The 19,347-nt window shown below is 39.8% G+C and overlaps 1 protein-coding gene across 4 annotated transcripts in view; it reads left to right on the top strand.

The window, feature by feature from the left end:
• Nucleotides 1-19,347, top strand: part of usp47.L (ubiquitin specific peptidase 47 L homeolog) — a 45,357-nt gene that overhangs the window by 6,595 nt on the left and 19,415 nt on the right. For 2 of the 4 annotated variants that reach the window (XM_041589380.1, XM_041589381.1), the window contains exons 2-7: nt 9,081-9,140; nt 11,518-11,721; nt 13,049-13,162; nt 15,122-15,275; nt 16,800-16,896; nt 18,009-18,154. In XM_041589380.1, the coding sequence (XP_041445314.1) occupies nt 9,081-9,140; nt 11,518-11,721; nt 13,049-13,162; nt 15,122-15,275; nt 16,800-16,896; nt 18,009-18,154 (775 nt within the window). 4 annotated transcript variants of the gene reach the window in all.

Here is a 19,347-nt window from a genome sequence, read left to right on the forward strand (position 1 = left end):
AAGCATCAGAAGGGACCGTTTATTTTTAGTGCTCGCACATCTTGAAAGGATCATAGATATGTTCCCAGAAATCACTTACATTCTGCTGGGAGTTACTACGGCGAACAATTAGAAAACTAAGTAACCTTTGGGCTTGTGGAACAATGTAGCAGAAGTTGGTTCTAATCCGTTCTGGTAATCAGCTGGCTACATTGTTTCAGAAGTCAGGACCAGTAGTGCAGAGAATATTTTCAGCCAGGCACTTTCAAATACATCACTTTAGGGGGGGTTATTTATCAAAATCTGAATTTTTCTGATTTTTTTAAAAAAATCTTACCAAACTAGATTTGACCTTGTTTAATTTTTACAAAGCACGATTAAATTGGATCGGAGGAAAACCTGATTAAATCGATGCGAAACTTAAGAAGGTGTTTGTTTGTTCCAGAATTGTACAATTTTTTCGGAGATTGTTCCCGAATCGTACGTTTGCAGAGATTGTTCCCGAATCGTACGTTTTCAGAGATTGTTCCCGAATCGTACAATTTTTTCGGAGATTGTTCCCGAATCGTGCGATTTTTTTCAGAGATTGTTCCCGAAACGTACTAGTTTTTCACAGTTTGTTCCAGAATTGTACTTGCTTTTCTTGGAGTTTGGTCCCGAATCGTACAATTTCAGGAAAAAGCCAGAGTTTATCGTAATTTTGCCCGAAAAGACAGTAATAGTCTGATTTCCAGGCTAATTCCAGCGCAGAACATAGAAACTTCCTAATAGGATAGGAACCTCTCCCACTAACTGCAGGTCTGAGATGGCGGATTTTCGGATTCTGACTTTTTGCAGCCTCGGAGTATAATAAATCTTGGAAAATGTAAGCTTTTTTTTTCCCCCTAAAAATTCAGATTTTATAGTAACAATACTTTTTCGAGTTTATAGCATTCAGATTTTAATAAATAAATGTGCAAGTTATCACATAGTATTACATTTTCTTTCATCTGGCTCAATTTTATTTTTGAGTTTACATCCCCTTTTATCTATATAGAATTACTATTTCCTATTGTATCCTGAAATGGTGTTGCTATAATCCCTTCAACACTGGTTTACCCTGAATCTGATGCTGAGCTCACTCTGTGTAGCTGTTCTTTATAATGTTATAATATATATTAGAGATGCACCGAATCCACTGAATCCTTCATGAAAGATTTGGCCGAATACCGGACCGAATCCGAACCCTAATTTGAATTTGCAAATTAGGGTCAGGAAAGGAAAAAGAGGGGAAATTTTTTAATACTGGTTCTCTGACAAAAAGTCACGTGATTTCCCTCGGCCGAATTCTGCTGAAAAAGGTTGAATCCCGAACCGAATCCTGGATTTGGTGCATCCCAGATATAGATATATAGATAGATATAGATATAGATATATAGATAGCTATATAGATAGATATATATATAATATATATATATATATATATATATATATATATATATAACAAACAAGGGAAAGTTGTGCTCACCACTATTTTTTAAAAACATTAGGCGGGGGTGCAATGAGGCTGTGACCACAAAATACATATAGTCAAATACAAGAGTCCTCTGCACTCAACCCATTATCAATATATTTAAGACAGAGACATTTTGTGCTACTGCTACTGACAAATGCCTTACCCTTTAAACAACACAGGGATTGTTTGTCCATATATTGCAATATATTTAAACTACCTCAAAGTCATCCCATATCTGGCCAGTCCTATGCTCAATTTTATCTGATTCATTAAGAATTCTATTGCTTCATTATACATTTTACAAAGGGACTTGGTTTTACCTGCAACTTAACTTGCTGCTTTCAAAGTAAACTCCCAAACTTGGCTGCCCTTTTATTAGACACCAGTGGGATCACCTGACTATAGCTGGGAGGGGTGGGAGCTACAACATGGAGCTGGTCACTGCTCCTGTATAAACTATAACAAACAAGGGAAAGTTGTGCTCACCACTATTTTTTAAAACCATTAGGCGGGGGTGCAATGAGCCTTCCCAGCTATAGTCAGGTGATCCCACTGGTGTCTAATAAAAGGGCAGCCAAGTATAAAATTGAGCATAGGACTGGCCAGATATGGGATGACTTTGACGTAGTTGGCCAGCTTAAATATATTGCAATATATGGACAAACAATCCCTGTTTTGTTTAAAGGGTAAGGCATTTTTTAGTAGCAGTATGCACAAAATGTCGCTGTCTTAAATATATTGATAATGGGTTGAGTATATATATATATATATATATATATATATATATATATATATATATATATATATATTAGGGATGCACCGAATCCACTATTTTGGATTTGGCCGAACCCCCGAATCCTTCACAAAAGATTAGGCCGATCCAAATCCGAACCATAATTAGCATATGCAAATTAGGGGTGGGAAGGGGGAAACATTTTTTACTTCCTTGTTTTGTGACAAAAAGTCATGCAATTTCCCTCCCCACCCCTAATTTGTATGTGCAAATTCGGATTCGGTTCGAACCGGGCAGAAGGATTCGTCCGAATCCTGCTTAAAAAGGCCGAATCCTGGTGCATCCCTAATATATATATATATATATATATATATATATATATATATATATATATATATATATATATATATATATATATATATATATATATATATATATATATATATATATATATATATATATATATATATATATATATATATATATATATATATAATCAATTGAAGATGGACCAGCACTCCGTTTTCTTTGTCAAAAGGATCCTTGATAAAGGCCCCAATGCGGGCCGAAACGTTGGATGCACAGTGTATTGAATAAACACTTTTGACAAAGAAAACGGAGTGCTGGTCCATCTTCAATTGATACATATCTTTTTGACCGAGCACCCGGCAAGGAACTACAGAGGACAGAGTGCAGGTGTCTCACATTGAACTATATATATATATATATATATATATATATATATATATATATATATATATATATATATATATATATATATATATATATATATATATATATATGTAGAGATAAATAATTATAGAGAGAGAGAGATATATATAGAGATATAGATATTATATAGATTTTATTGAGCAATTATGCAATTTGTGCTGTTTATATGAACCCTGTGGGGCTGCAGAAAAGGTCTCCTCTCTGTTCTGTGCACTGGTTTTATTCCTTAATTCTTCTTAAGGAGATCCCTCCTACCTGAGCCCTGTAGCCCTTTGCTGAGATCCCGGATTAGAATTATACTGATCATTAACAACTGCAGGCAACACTCGGCCTTGTGCACTGCTCTCGTTTTGTGTGCGACTGCCACCTGTACACTCTGTCTCTCTAGCAGTCAGAATTCACCAAAATGCTCTGGGATCAAATTAAAGGTAATTATTCATTTATTCCTAATTAGATGTGGCTGTGAATCTCTCCCTGCTTTTCAGAGCATTTGGGCTGTTTGAAAGGAGCGGCAGAAGGGTGGCCATACTGTGTATGGGCACTTGTATGGTATACAGTCAGATAGAGAACAGTATGTGAATCCAGGAGTCAGTCGTTTAAATAGTATTTAGCATTATGATTAAAAACAGCATATGATTAAGTCTTTTTCTGTTACACGAAACGCGTAAGGCTGTTCATTTTAATCATAAATAAAAAGTTTATACTATTTAAACTACGGACTCTACATTTTGAGGTTCTGGAATGCTGCCTGCCCATCACTATTTTAGCTAGTGGAGTAAATGTAGCTGTGGATGGCCAATCATGGGAGGACCGAAATCTCTAGCCCCACCTAAAACTCAGAAAATTGTAACTACTCCCCCTCTGAACTGGAGCATAAATTGGGCTGCAAAGTAGGGATGAGTGGGTCAGGAATTTCCAAACCTAGACCTCCCCCATCTCAAGTTCGAGGATAATAAGCTATTAGGCACCCCAAGCTTGCCCTGCACCTTTGATGATGTAGAATTTGGGCAAAGTAGCAAGAAGTGGGGACCTCATGTAGCACAATAATGACAGGTGCATGATGGGCCTTGGTTCCTTTAACTTGAACTTGAACCTGTACCCTGGTTTTAGCCTGCAACTTGAGGACTAGCTCATCCATGCAGCAGAAAAGACACACTTTGACTTCTGATTGGGTGAGGAGAAAGCAAATGATAGTTTTGGATTGGCTGTGTCTAAATCCTGATTTGAACCCAATATACATAGTGGGGCAGGACCTGAAATGGGCAGTTACTGCACTAAAACCTTTATGGTTATTTCCTTTATTGCTGATACCAACTTTATGCAATATAGATATATATATTTAAGCAGTGTTTTTTTGGTTTTTCCTAATATGAGAGGAAAGTCCCGGGTTTTTTCAGACCTTAGATTTATTGTGTGTGGGAGGACTTTGCCTTTATGATGGGATAAATTCTTTATTCTGGGAGGCGCTGTGTAAAATTAACCGAATATTATGCCGGGCAAGTAATGAATTTTTAAACACATTTTCGAAGTGCTTTTGTTGCCGAGTGCACTCCAGAGACTCTTCATTAAAAAAAGGTATTGCTTGGTAAAGAAGAGCAAGCAATATAACCTTCCTGATGGGACCCAGGGGTGCAGTTGCAGTGGTGTGTATAGGAGTTATCAGAATCTATCTATAAAATATACATGTCGTTTTCTGTATCTCTTTATTTGTATATATTATTATTGGTAGAAGCTGCTGTACTGCTTGAATGGGAATTGTCATGATATAGATTTTATTATATCTAATTATGCTGAGCAGTTTTTTCCACTTACTGTAACAGTTCCTTCTGGATCAACCAGTTGCTTATACTGTCAGTCTGGGGAAGGCAACATTAGTGAATGGTTTGCAATAGAAGAAAGCATAAATGGTAGTCTAGTTAAAAGACTGCGGCTTAGTCTTTGTCTTATGGAAATATTGTAAGGTGTAAAAGTGCTCCCCCCTTCTTTCTCTACTTTCCCAACTTTTGTGGAGGGACTTCTGTTTCATCTTGGCTGTCATTATACTAGTATGGGATCCGTTATCTGGAAACCTGATATCAGAGAGCTCCCTACAGGTGCAGGGCCACTTTCCTGTTCTGTTCTGGACAAGTAATCATAACTGTAGGAAGTGAAGGCAAATATAAAATCTCCAGTAGAACAGATAATCTTCAAGCCTCCAGGTCTATCTATCTAAACAGGTCCCTGACCTGCCATAGATGTCCAAACCGTCAGGCAGTATGAGTGAGACATGAGCTGGTGGAGACCTACACAGTCCAGTTGGGCAAGCCTATGCCCGTCGCTGACCCACAAACTTCCCACACAGTCAGTGAGTCGGGACCTTCTGCCCGAAACCTGTGCACTTTCCAGGTACCTGATGCTGGTGGGTCATACACAGGGAACGAGATAGGAGCTGACTACTGTGGTGGAAGCAGGAGATGGTGGAGCATACCATAGGCATTACAGGAACTGCCAAATAACACACTGTGGGGGAGACAGTAGCTTGTGCTTAGTATATTGGTTGGTGCCTGGGACTGATGGGTAATGATGGGGTGGTAGAGAAACGGACTGGTGGACAATATACTGGGTGGTGCATGGGACTGATGGGTAATGATGGGGTGGTAGAGAAACGGACTGATGGACAATATACTGACTTGTACCTGGGACTGATGGATAATGATGAGGTGGTAGAAAAAGTGTCCGGTGGACAATATATTGGGTGGTGCATGGGACTGATGGATAATGATGCGTTGGTAGAGAAAGGGACTGATGGACAATATATTGGCTGATGCATGGGACTGATGGATAATGATGGGGTGGTAGAGAAAGGGACTGATAGACAATATATTGGGTGCTGCCGTGGGACTGATGGATAATGATGGAGTGGTAGAGAAAGGGACTAATGGACAATATATTGGGTGGTGCCTGGGACAATGAATAATAATGGGGTGGTACATAAAGTGACTTGTGGACAATATATTGGGTGGTGCCGATGGATAATGGGAGGCAGAAGCTGGGGGATAATATGGGGGAGCTAAAAGGATATTAAAAACCCCTGACATACAAGGTTGAGTTTTGCTACTGGTCTAATTGATTATCATAAAAGCTGAATATTGTTGTTCTGTTTACTCACTGGCACTCCAATTTGTAAGGTACTTGTGCCAGCAGAGGAATGAAGTTGGCCCAAATGAGTTCATGGGCTTATCAGTGAAGCAGAGCCCCAGGCATTTGTTTTCATAGGGAAATATATATATCCAGAGTCTTATCTACTGCACATAATTGTCTTTGCTGCACCCCATTTGCCACCCTCTTACATTTTATGTCAACTCGGAAGCGCCAGTTTTAGCCTTTATAATGTAATCTATATCGTTATTGGCCATTATACGAGCGCTTACGAGCCATTAAACCGTCTGTGAGACCTTTCTTCTTGAATGAAATGCCTGAGAAATATCTCGTTCAATCTTCCTACTCCCGTGCAGTATAATTTGGTCAGCAGAGGGCGCCATTCCTAGGTTATATCCAGAGATCCATGAGTAGGAAAATCCTATCCCATCCCAAGTTGGCATGTTGATGGGTTTCTGTCGGCCACCAGGGGTCAATCGATTTATCCCCTTTACCAGGGGTTCCCAACTTTTTATACCTGTGAGCCACATTCAAATGTAAAAAGAGTTGGGGAGGAACACAAGCTTGAAAAAAAAAAAATCCTTGGGTTGCCAAATATGGGCTGTGATTGGCTATTGGTAGCCCTTATGTGCACTGGAAGGCTACAGGAGACTTTTTGGCAGTATATGTTGTTTTTATTCAACCAAAAATTGCAGCCACTGGGAGCAACATCCAAGAGGCTGGTGAGGAACATGTTGCTCATGAGCCACTGGCTGGGGACCACTGCCCTTTATACTGTAGAAAAATTCAGTTGAAGCCCAAGTAGAGTAGATTTACGTTCATTCCCCCTGTCTCGTTTGTTTGTGCCCATCAATCTGAATCGTATCTACCCAAAGAGCGTCAGAACCATGTGCAGTTTCATTTGGGTCCATGTTCTCCTGGCTGGATGTCAAATTCTCCCCCCCCCCTATGATTTATATCCCTTCTCAATAGATTTTGATAATTTGCAGCTCTGTCCCTGGGCGAGTCATTTTATTGTATATGTGACATTGAGATTGAATGTAGGAGGTATCGGCTCAAAGTCTTCAGATAAGGAAAGAGTCAGGTTGTCTCTTATCAGAAAGGGGAAGTAACTCCTTCAGACGAAGAAAAAAAGAAAACCCAAGTGGAGTGGAAGGATCGGGCTCAGATCAGCAACCAAGTTTCATTTTCTGGTTCTACTGGTTTGTCACAAATGAGGATATTTTACTCCGGAGCCAAGATGAGCGTTCAATTCGGATGTTTCGTTTCCCCGTCGCGTGTCAGGTGACTCCGTTATGAAGGGTACAGCCCGAAGTTTGGTTCCAAGGCTCAGATTTCCCAATGCTGAAGTTCTTTGTGAGCCTCTTTCTCTCTTGTTCCAAGTCAAAAGACAAATTTAGACACATTATCCTGAGCCAGGTGAGTCACGGATGTTCATTGTCACCTAGTGCAGCAGCCTTTGGCTGTCCTTGAATGCTGGGAGTTGTAGTTCAAATAAAGCTGCTGATGTTTCATTGCTTTTCTGTTGTATGGCTGTCGATAGCAATGGGAATTCCCTGTAAATGTATGGCGGCATCAGTTTTGCCTTAATTGGGGTCCCCTGTCCTTCTGTCTGTAAATAAGTTGGCCATTAATGTTCAGATTGGTTCAGGCAGTGCGGCCCTATAGGCGTTTTTGAATCCTGTTGGGTTGCAGTTGGTCTGGCAAAACAGAAAATTGTATGAGCCGGTGCCCCTTCTTGGCACTTGATTGGGGGGTCGTCACCATTTGTGGGTCTGTGGATAAGCGTTTGGCCCCCCAACTGATGGAGCTGTGCTGTGTTTGTGTTCAGAAAATATCCTACTTCTCAACAATCTACAGTGATATTTTAAAGTTATGTGTGTGAGAGGGTCAGTGACCCCATCAAACCCAGCAACAAGAGGATGCACATCAATAGAGGTTACTTTGGTCACTGAACTTCCCCCTTTTAAAGGGGTCGTTAGCCTTTAAATTAACTTTTAGTATATTATAGAATGGCCAATTCTAAGCAACTTTTCAATTGGCCTTCATTTTTTTTTAATTATTTGCCTTCTTCTTCTGACTCTTTCCAGTTTTCAAGTGGGGTCACTGAACTCATCTAAAACAACAAACGCTCTTTAATGTTACAATGTATTTTTATTGTTTTACTCCTCTATTCAGGTCTCTTCTATTCATATTCCAGTCTCTTATACAGAGCAGTGTGTGGTTGCTAGGGTAATTTGTACCCTAGCAACCAGACTGCTGAAACTGGAGAGCTGCTGAATAAAAAGCTAAATAACTCAAAAACCACAAACATCATACTAAGTTAAAGGTGAATAAAGGCAGAATAAATGTGTTATGTGGCGGTTTCTATAAAAGCTGATTTCAGCATTATTGGTGAGGAAACTGTGATTCTTAAAGGGCCGCGCAGAGCTCCTGAAAGGTTCGTAGGTGTGTCAGTGATTTCACAGAAACCTATTACAGGAATGAGGAAGAGGAAACTTTATTTACCCTGTGACCAACCCTTTAATTTACATTAGTGACGGTACCGGGATCTCTGCTTCTGGAATTTTAACACTCTCTGTGGGTGTGTGCAGCACCTGCCTCCAGGTTTTATAAGGTGGGTGTTCACCTTTAAATTAACTCTTAGTGGGATGTAGAGAGTGATATTGTGAGACAATTTGCAATTGGTTTTCCTTTTATTATTTGTGGTTTTTGAGGTATTTACCTTTTTATTCGGCAGTTTGCAATTTCAGCCATCTGGTTGCTAGGGTCCAAATTACCCTAGCAACCATGCATTGATTTGAATCCTTATCTAATCAGATTTCTGGTTTATTCTCCTGGTGTTTTTTATATTGCAAGTCCAGTTCCATTGGTAAAAAAAAAAACGTTTAATAATGAGGACTTTCTTCAAAGTTTTCTGTCCATCTTTCAGTTCCCCAGTACAAATGAAATGTTTGTTGCTGCTGAACTTGCGTCGCTATTTCTCTTTATCCTTTACCATAGGGCATGCTTTGGAGTTGCAGACAGAGTATCTTTAATGAGATGAAGAAGAGGTTCTCGCAGGTAGAATGAGGAATGTTTAGCAGCATGGTGTTGTGCCTCCATCTCTGATTAACACCGTACTTACCTCCTGATATATTTATATATATATATATATATATATATATATATATATATATATATATATATATATATATATATATATATATATATGTTTTATTCAACAATTTATCCGTTTCCTTGAAAAAGGCCCCAATGTGGGCCAAAACATTGGATATACAGATGCACACAATAAAAACAGTTTGATTTGCAACCTACTTGAAGAAAAAAAAAAAAAGGTTTGGATCTGTTATCCAGAACATTCCGAATTACGGATTATCCAAATAGTCAGAATTATTAAAAATGATGATAATAAAACAGTAGCTTGTACTTGATCCCAACTAAGATATAATTAATCCTTATTGGAAGCAAAACCAGCCTATTGGGTTTATTTCATGTTTACATGATTTTCTAGTAGACTTAGGGGCTGATTCTCTAAGGGTCGAAATCGAGGATATTCGACTAGGAACTAAAATCCTTCCACTTCGAATATCGAAGTCGAAGGATTTAGCGCAGATAGTTCGATCGAAGGATAATTCCTTTGATCGAACGATTAAATCCCTCGGATCGAACGATCGAAGGATAATTCCTTCGATCGAACGATTAAATCCTTCGAAACGAACGATTCGAAGGATTAAAATCCAACGATCGAAGGAATATCCTTCGATCAAAAAAAGTTAGCCAAGCCTATGGGGACCTTCCCCATAGGCTAACATTGACTTCGGTAGCTTTTAGATGGCGAACTAGGGGGTCGAAGTTTTTTTTAAAGAGACAGTAATTCGACTATCAAATGGTCGAATAGTCGAACGATTTTTACTTCGAATCCTTCGATTCGAAGTCGTAGTCGAAGGTCGAAGTAGCCCAAAAAAAACTTCGAAATTCGAAGTTTTTTAACTTCGAATCCTTCACTCGAAGTTAGTGAATCGGCCCCTTAAGGTATGAAGATCCAGATTATGGAAATATCCATTATGTGGAAACCCCCATGTTTGAGCATTCTGGATAACAGGTCCCAACTTGATCCCAACTAAGATATAATTAATCCTTATTGGAAGCAAAACCAGGTTTATTTAATGTTTAAATGATTTTCTAGTAGAGTTAAGGTATGAAGATCCAAATTGCAAAAAGATCCATTTTTCGGAAAACCCCAGGTCCTGAGCATTCTAGATAACTAGTCCCATACCTGTATAGGAAAGAACTCTGAGAATGACCGAGCACTTCAGTAAATGGACTTGTGATGAATGCATGATGTGAGTGCAAATAGAGGGGGAAAGTCTGACTTATAGGGAGATGTATTATCTCTGTGTGCTCAGTATGAACTAGGGATGCATCCAATCCACTGGCTCAATCCCTGAATCTTGTGAAAGGATAGGCCGATTTACTTCCTTGTTTTGCAACAAAAAAGTCACGTGATTTCCCTTCCTGACCCTAATTTACATATGTAAATTAGGATTCAGATCTGGTTCTGATCTGCCTGCTGAAAAAGGCCAAATCCTGGATCCGGTGCATCCCTACTACGAACCCTACTCTGCTTTCCTAACCATTTGCTGCATGAGTTTTGCTTTTGTGTGGTCGGTAGGAATAAGTAAAGGCTGTAGAAGTAAAGAATAAGCACGAATATATGTGTGGGGGTTTTACTACCTTCTACTTACACCAGTGTTGCAGGAATACTCCGGAGAGTAGGATAGAAGTCACTGGTTACCAAGGAAAACCTTCCTCATACTGTATAAATACTGTATATTGTGAGTGGCTCCCTAAGCTCAGTAAGTGACAGCAGCACAGAGCATGTGCAGTGAATCAGCAGAAAAGAAGATGAGGAGCTACTGGGGCATCTTTGGAGACACAGTTCTTTAATGCTAAAGGGCTGGGCTGGTACAGAAGCACAAAACATAATGTACAACATTTCTACCTACTTCTTTAGTTAGGCTTTAGTTCTCCTTTAAACCTGACTAGGCTCAGTTGCTCTGGGTAACAGTTCATGGGTGCAATGTATCACCCATGAACCCCTCTGAGGACAGGAGGAATTAATTTTCCCTGTTGGTTAACTTTCTTTTCCCCTCCATTCGCTGACACACTCTATAAAGAGGATGTTGGCAATGTGTTATTTTGTTACAACATGTTTTTATGAGTTGGGGAAATGTGTTTTGGTTTGTACCAAGGGAGGGGGGAGATTAATATGAGCAATCTCTCAGCCCTGGCAAGCTGAAACCACCCCATTGTGCAACTAATGAAACAGTACATGGTGCACCCTTCCCGAGAAGCAGCTTGTTCAGATTCGGAGAAATACCCCAAACACCTTGCGTCTCCTGTAAATGTCACGTGACTTGATTTTTCTTTTTTTTAGATTGAAAATGCAGCCGACGAGCCAAGAGTACTGTGCATCGTGCAAGACACCACCAACTGCAAGAGCGTAAACGAACGAATCACGTTAAACCTCCCGGCGTCCACCTCGGTGAAACAACTGTACGAAGACGTGTCCAATAAGGCGGGATATGTTTCCAGCACGTTCAGTCTGATGTGGGGGAATGGAGCCAGTAACACTGACATGGTGAATATCCTTTACATCGCTGATTGGGGGTGTTCAGTTCCCCGGCTGTGTACAGCACCCTGGTTTTTTTTTATCCTTGGGTGCCCAGGCTCTATGCTAAAAGGAAGGTGATTCATACCTTTAGGGCAGAGACATGTGGAGATTCGGGGAGATTAGTCGCCCAGCGACTAATTGCCTCTTCTTCGGGCGACTAATCTCCCCGAACTGCCTTCCTGCTGGCTAGAATGTACATTGCCGACGGGATGGCACTCGGAGCGCTTGGTTTTCCGAAGTCACTCGACGTTTCCTCGTGAGGCAGCTTTGGAAAATGAAGGGATTCTGCTCAGAATGGACAAAGATAAGAAATGTATCAACTAAATGTATCAATTTAGAACAGTTACAGAGTCGGCGACCCCCCCCCTCCAAAGCTGCTTTAGAAGGCGATGAATGAAACTTCAATACTAGAAAATGATCACAAATAGAAAATAGAAGCTGATTGCAAAAACTATTTCTGCTGAACTGTCTAAAAACAACTAAACTGGAAAAAGCGTTTGAAGGTGAACAACCCCTTTAAGGGATACATGTACTGTTAATATGAATGATTTTTGTTACAACAGCGCCCCCTGCTGGTCATTTTCCCACCAGTCTGACCAGCAAGTAGTCAAGGAAGTTGTCAGGAGAAAGAAAGAGGCTGATGTTCTTCTGCATAGGAATAAAATTAGAAACCTTTCTCACATCTTTCCTAAGCAGAAGAACATCAGCCTCTTTCTTTCTCCTGACAACTTCCTTGACTACTTGCTGGTCAGACTGGTGGGAAAATGACCAGCAGGTGGCGCTGTTGGGTGTATATGTAATAACAGTACATGTATCTCTTAATATATTGCAAATAAAATAAATAATGAATGTAAATTGCAAAAGTGCTTAGAATAGTGCTTCACTTATTTTAAAGGTTTACTTATCCTTTAAGCACAGCACTGGATTCCGTAATTCCCCTTCACTACTTAAGGATGCCCCTTTGTTTTCAAACAGTGTTTTGGATATAGTATCACTGGGGCACTGTGGCAATTAAAACCTTCAAACAAAAACATATAGAATGATTTGGAGCGCTCCTCTGAGACCTTTGGCAATCTGGGTAATTATTTTTCTTTTTCATGACGTTAGTAGTTTTACCCTGCTGATGTCATGGAATTAACAAAAGGAGCGCCCCCTGCTGTTCAATCCAGTCGATCTGTAGCGCTGAAAGGGTAACACTCAGTAGTGGTGACATATACTTGCTGTACATATGAGGTCACACAGTTGGCAGCGACAATGAAAACTTGTCCAACCTTTTGCTTTTTCTTATTTTCAGGCGGCGCTGGATCCAACCCCAGACAGGACTTTGCAAGAGGCCGGATTTGAAGCAGGAAAGAAAAACTTCCTTCATTTGACAGATAAAGACGGGGAACAGCCACAGCTCACGTCGGTAAGGATGATGGATTTATTTTCATACTGCCCGATACCCAAACATCAAGTATTTTGTGCTGTTAACTAGTACTTAAAGGGGTGGCTTACCTTAAACGGATACTGTCATGGGGAAAAAAAATTATTTCAAAATGAATCCGTTAATAGTGCTGTTCCAGCAGAATTCTGCACTGAAATCCATTTCTCAAAAGAGCAAACAGATTTTTTTTATATTCAATTTTGAAATCTGACATGGGGCTAGACATATTGTCAATTTCCAAGCTGCCCCAAGTCATGTGACATGTGCTCCAATCACTCTTTACTGCTGTACTGCAAGTTGGAGTGATATCACCCCCCCAAGCAGCCAAACAAAAGAACAATGGGAAGGTAACCAGATAACAGCTCCCTAACACAAGATAACAGCTGCCTGGTAGATCTAAGAACAACACTCAATAGTAAAAACCCATGTCCCACTGAGACACATCCAGTTACATTGAGAAGGAAAAACAGCAGCCTGCCAGAAAGCATTTCTCTCCTAAAGTGCAGGCACAAGTCACGTGACTTGGGGCAGCTGGGAAATTGACAATATGTCTAGCCCCATGTCAGATTTCAAAATTAAATATAAAAAAATCTGTTTGCTCTTTTGAGAAATGGATTTCAGTGCAGAATTCTGCTGGAGTAGCACTATTAACTGATGCGTTTTGGAAAAAAATATGTTTTCTGATGACAGGATCCCTATAAAGTTAACTTTTAGTTTGTTATAGAATGGCTAATTCTAAGCAACTTTTTAATTGATCTTCATTATTTTTTTTATATACTGTTTATAGTTTTTTAATTATTTTCATTCTTCTGACTCTTTCCGGTCTTTTAAATGGGGGGTCGCTGACCCCATCTAAAAAACCAAATGCTCTGTAAGGCTACAAATGTATTGTTATTGTTACTTTTTATTACTTTCTATTTAGGCCTCTCCTATTCATATTCCAGTCTCTTATTCAAATAAGTGCATGGTTGCTAGAGGAATCTGAAACTGCAAAGTGAAAAGCTGCTGAATAAAAAGCTAAATAACTCAAAAAACACAAGTAATAAAAAATGAAAACCAATTGCAAATTGTGTCAGAATATCCCTCTCTGCATCATAGTAAAAGTAAATTTAAAGGGGCAGTTCACCTTAAAGTTAACTTTTAGTATGTTATAGAATGGCTCTTTTCCAATCAGTCTTCATTTTTTTTTTCATTGTTTTTGAATGATTTGCTTCTTTCCACTTTTCTGGGATCACTGGGGTCAGTGATCCCGAAAGGGGATCATTGACCCCATTTAAAAACAAATGTATTGTTATTGCTATGTTTTATTACTCCTCTTTCTATTCAAGCCCTTTCCTGTTCATATTCTTATTCAAATCAGTGCACGGTTGCTAGCATAATTTGTACCCTAGCAACCAGACGGCTGAAATTACAAACTGGAGAGCTGCTGAATAAAAAGCTAAATAAGTCAAAAACAATAAAAAATGAAAACCAATTGCAAATTGTCTCAGAATATCCATCTCCACATCATACTTATAGGTGAACAACCCCATTTAAACCTATTTCATGTTACATATTTGTTGCTTTGACAAATTTAGTTGACTTCAAAGTAACTTATACACATATCGATCCATTTGCAATTGCCTATAAGAGTCCTTACAATTGGCCCCAGCTTTGCAACACAATCGATTCCTTCATTTTTTTTTTACAAGTTTTAAATAAAGACTTAAAGCCCTGAATTTTAGCAGTTGGGACGTTGCATATTATATAATTTAGACTTTAGTATCCCAAATGAATCCCAAATGAATGTATGCTGCTGTGCTAAAACGCTTGCTACATTTTCCTTGCTTGTGTCTTGCATAAGAGCTATAAGTGATGCAGAAGGGCGCGTGTGGGTATGATGGGTAACCTTTTATCTTTAATTACAAAGACACCAATATACACCCTACTTTTGTGTTGTAGGATGAATCAGGGACAGCAGACAGCAGTGGGCTCGACGACAGCTCTCAGGAGAAATTCATCGGACCATTACCCAGAGAAGAGTCTGTGGCCGGCACAAGCAACTATGTCAGCCAGAACTACTCGTACTCCTCCCTTCTCAGCAAGTCTGATACAGGTATTTTCATTTAAAGGGGAACTCCTGCTTCTAAACCAAAATTTGATAACACAGAAACCCCTAATATACCCATCACCGGTTTCTTCAAAAAGTATGAATAAATGCCATTTTCTATGCTGAAATCCAGCTGTTTAACAGTTATTCTCTTTCTGCATCATTTGAAATCCTGGCAGGGAAGGAGGGACTAAACACTGATGTTACAAATTATAGAAACTACTCCACATCTTACAGACAGCATGCAGGAACTACATAACCCACAATGCATTGCACTATGATGTTCCTTATTGAAATCACGTGTGCAGGGAATTGTGGGGTTTGGAGGATGCAGGCTATTAATACAAAGTAACAGTAGTCTACGGAACTCATTTTAGGACATCATCAGCAGAACACACGCTCCTGCATACGCTCTCATAAAGAAGTATGCAGACTTGTCTCTTATTCTACTCCCTTATCTGAAGAAATGCTGCCAACATTTGCTTTTGCAATCTCCCCCCTCATGGCTCATTCCTCAGCCCTCCCTCCTCAGCTCTCAGACCTATCACTTCAGCCCTCCCTCCTCAGCTATCAGCCTGGCTTACGAGTGGAGGTCTGAGCGTGGAGGTCTGAGCGTGGAGGTCTGAGCGTGGAGGTCTGAGCGTGGAGGTGGAAGGGGCTGAGGACCGAGGAGGGAGGGCTTAGTAATGATCCACGAGGGGGGAGATTGCAAGTTTGCAACAGCAAATGTGGGCAGCACGGAGGTGTGACTGCAGTTTCATCGGATAAGTGAGTAGAATAAGAGACAAGTCTGCATACTTCTTTACAAGAGCGCATGCAGGAGCGTGTATTCTCCTGATGATGTCCTAAAATGCATTCCATAGTAGTCAGCCAGCTCAGCAAAGTAGTCAGACAGTTCAGCAGGAGAACAGGGTGCTAGGCTTAGGCAACTGTTCCAAACCATTAAAAATCATGAAAAGTCTGCATATTTTTTGATTGATGTATATTGCAAAGTTGCTTGAAATTATGTTTACTCTTCAAAAGTTATGTTTGTGTGGAGTTCCCCTTTAAGCTTTTTACCTAAAACATAGCTCTACTCACTATAACATAGAGGCTGAGTTGTGTGTAATGACCTAACTAGACTCCGCAACCACCATAAAAGTTGTAACTGATGTGTAAGGCACACAGGTTACTATTGGCATATTCTCTTGTGTTCCGGTAGGTAATACATGGTGCTTCCCCTTTAAAAGAAGTTAAAATCCTGAGAGCATAGGAATTGTTAGATAAAGCCCAGCAAATAACAGACTTTTTTTTTTTTTTTAAATAAAATAAGGCGTATTTTAAGGCTGACCTAAATAGGGTTCTATCAAAAACGATGTTATGTTCGTATCTGTGTAAGGCAGAGGTTGAGCGCCAGATGCAGTGCTGTGTATGGAATGTTACAGAGACTAGAATGTTAATGCAGCTGATTGCAAGACAGGAAGCACAGCGATTGAATATTATCCAGGGAAATGAATACTCTAATATTTATTCATTTTCATTTTCTTGCAGGTTACGTGGGCCTGGTGAACCAAGCGATGACTTGTTACTTGAACAGCCTCCTGCAAACCCTCTTCATGACCCCAGAGTTCCGGAATGCGCTGTACAAGTCAGTATTTCACTGAGGACTCTAAAAAATCTCCCCAGAAATCTCTGATTCTCCTTACGTTATCAAAGCAGAAGGAAAGCTACTGAAGCAGTTTATTGCCAATAGATTAGCCACAATAGTGCAAGATATAACACTATATTTATTCTGTAGAATGATTTACCATACCTGAGTAAACGGCTCTCGAAGCTCTCTGTTTGTTTAGGATAGCAGCTGCCATATTAGCTTGGTGTGACATCACTTCCTGCCTGAGTCTTTCCCTGCTCACTCATAGCTCTGAGCTCAGATTACAGCAGAGAAGGGAGAGAGGAGCAAACTGAGCATGCTCAAGCCTTAGCCCTGGAGGTTTAAGCTGAAAACAGGAAGTCTGATACAGAAGCCCATGAGTACACAATAGAAGGAAAGAAATGTGATGTTTCTTTTGACAGAGGACTCAGAGCAGCATTACTTTGAGGGTGTATTTATATAGATCTTTCTGATAAAGTTTATTTAATATTAGGGCAGAGATCCGGGAAGATTAGTCGCCCAGCGGCAAATCTCCTATTCTTCGGGGCGACTAATTTCCCCGAACTACCTTCCTGTAAATCGCTGGCGGGATGGCACTCGGAGCGATTTGTTTTCCGAGACTAATTTCCCCAAATCTTAAAATGAACTTTTAATATATTTTAATATATTATGCAAAATTCTAAGGCAGTCTGCTGTTGGTCTTCATTTTTTTTTAATTTGTTTTTAGTTTTGTAGCAGTAAAATTGTTGGTTGCTATGGTTCATAACCCTAGCAAAGGAGACGTGTGTAAAATCAAAATTAGAAGATGCTAATAGAATATGTAGAGGGTTGAAAAGTGGCTTAGGTTCATCTATAATGTACTAAAATTGAATGTAAAGGTGAACTTCTCCTTTAAAGTATTTTAGATAACACAAGCATTAAACATTGCTGTGAGTACAAGCCTGGAATGTATTGTTCTGTTTCTCATATGACTGTTTCATTTCTGGCAATAAACAGCAGTCCAGTCTTGCTTAGTGGCTGGGGTTTTATATCTATTTGATTATGAAACTGACACCTCTATATGGCTGCATCGGTTGGTCAATAGTCACATGGATTTCTTGTGCCAATAGGTGGGAGTTTGAGGAGTCAGAAGAAGATCCAGTCTCCAGCATCCCGTACCAGCTGCAAAGACTCTTTGTTTTACTGCAGACGAGCAAAAAGCGAGCGATAGAAACCACAGACGTGACTCGCAGCTTTGGCTGGGACAGCAGTGAAGGTAACGCTGGTTCCTATTTCGAAAGCTGCAGGCCCTGCTGAAATGCTCATTTATGCCATTTAGAGACTAAATACTATATATTTAGTCTCTTTCTGTAGTAAAGTTGTGGGGCCGTTAAAGGAACAGTAAAATCAAAAAATTAAAGTGTTTTAAGGTAATAAAAAAATAATGCATTGTTGTCCTGTGCTGGTAAAACGGCTGTGTTTGCTTCAGAAACTCTACTATAGTTTATATAAACAAGCTGCTGTGTAGCCATGGGGGCAGCCATTCAAGCACAGGATACACAGTAGATAACAGATAAGTACTACTATAGTTTATATAAACAAGCTGCTGTGTAGCCATGGGGGCAGCCATTCAAGCACAGGAGATAACAGATAAGTACTACTATAGTTTATATAAACAAGCTGCTGTGTAGCCATGGGGGCAGCCATTCAAGCACAGGATACACAGTAGATAACAGATAAGTACTACTATAGTTTATATAAACAAGCTGCTGTGTAGCCATGGGGGCAGCCATTCAAGCACAGGATACACAGTTGATAGCAGATAAGTACTACTATAGTTTAAATAAACAAGCTGTTGTGTAGCCATGGGGGCAGCCATTCAAGCACAGGATACACAGTAGATAACAGATAAGTACTACTATAGTTTATATAAACAAGCTGTTGTGTAGCCATGGGGGCAGCCATTCAAGCACAGGACACACAGTAGATAACAGATAAATACTACTATAGTTTATATAAACAAGCTGCTGTGTAGCCATGGGGGCAGCCATTCAAGCACAGAATACACAGTAGACAGCAGCTTATTTATATAAACTATAGTAGTACTTATCTGTTGTGTAGCCATGGGGGCAGCTATTCAAGCACAGGATACACAGTAGATAACAGATAATCTCTGTAGAACATAATGGTGTTATCTGTTATCCACTATTTACCTTGTGCCATACAGCCTTTTTTTCAATTTCCGCCATTGCTACACAGCAGCTTGTTTTTATGAACTATAGTAGTGTTTATGAAGCAAACAGATCAGTTTTACCTGTGCAGGGCAACACTACATGATATTTTCATAACTTTAAAACACTTTAATTTTTTGATGTTACTGTTCTATAGAGCCTATAGCTCTCCATCAGCTGCTGAAAACTACAGATTTTCAGTCTCTACCATTGGGTGCCGGCATCTGTAGTGCAAAAA

Source organism: Xenopus laevis, chromosome 4L (assembly GCF_017654675.1).
Source record: "Xenopus laevis strain J_2021 chromosome 4L, Xenopus_laevis_v10.1, whole genome shotgun sequence".
NCBI lineage: Eukaryota > Metazoa > Chordata > Amphibia > Anura > Pipidae > Xenopus > Xenopus laevis.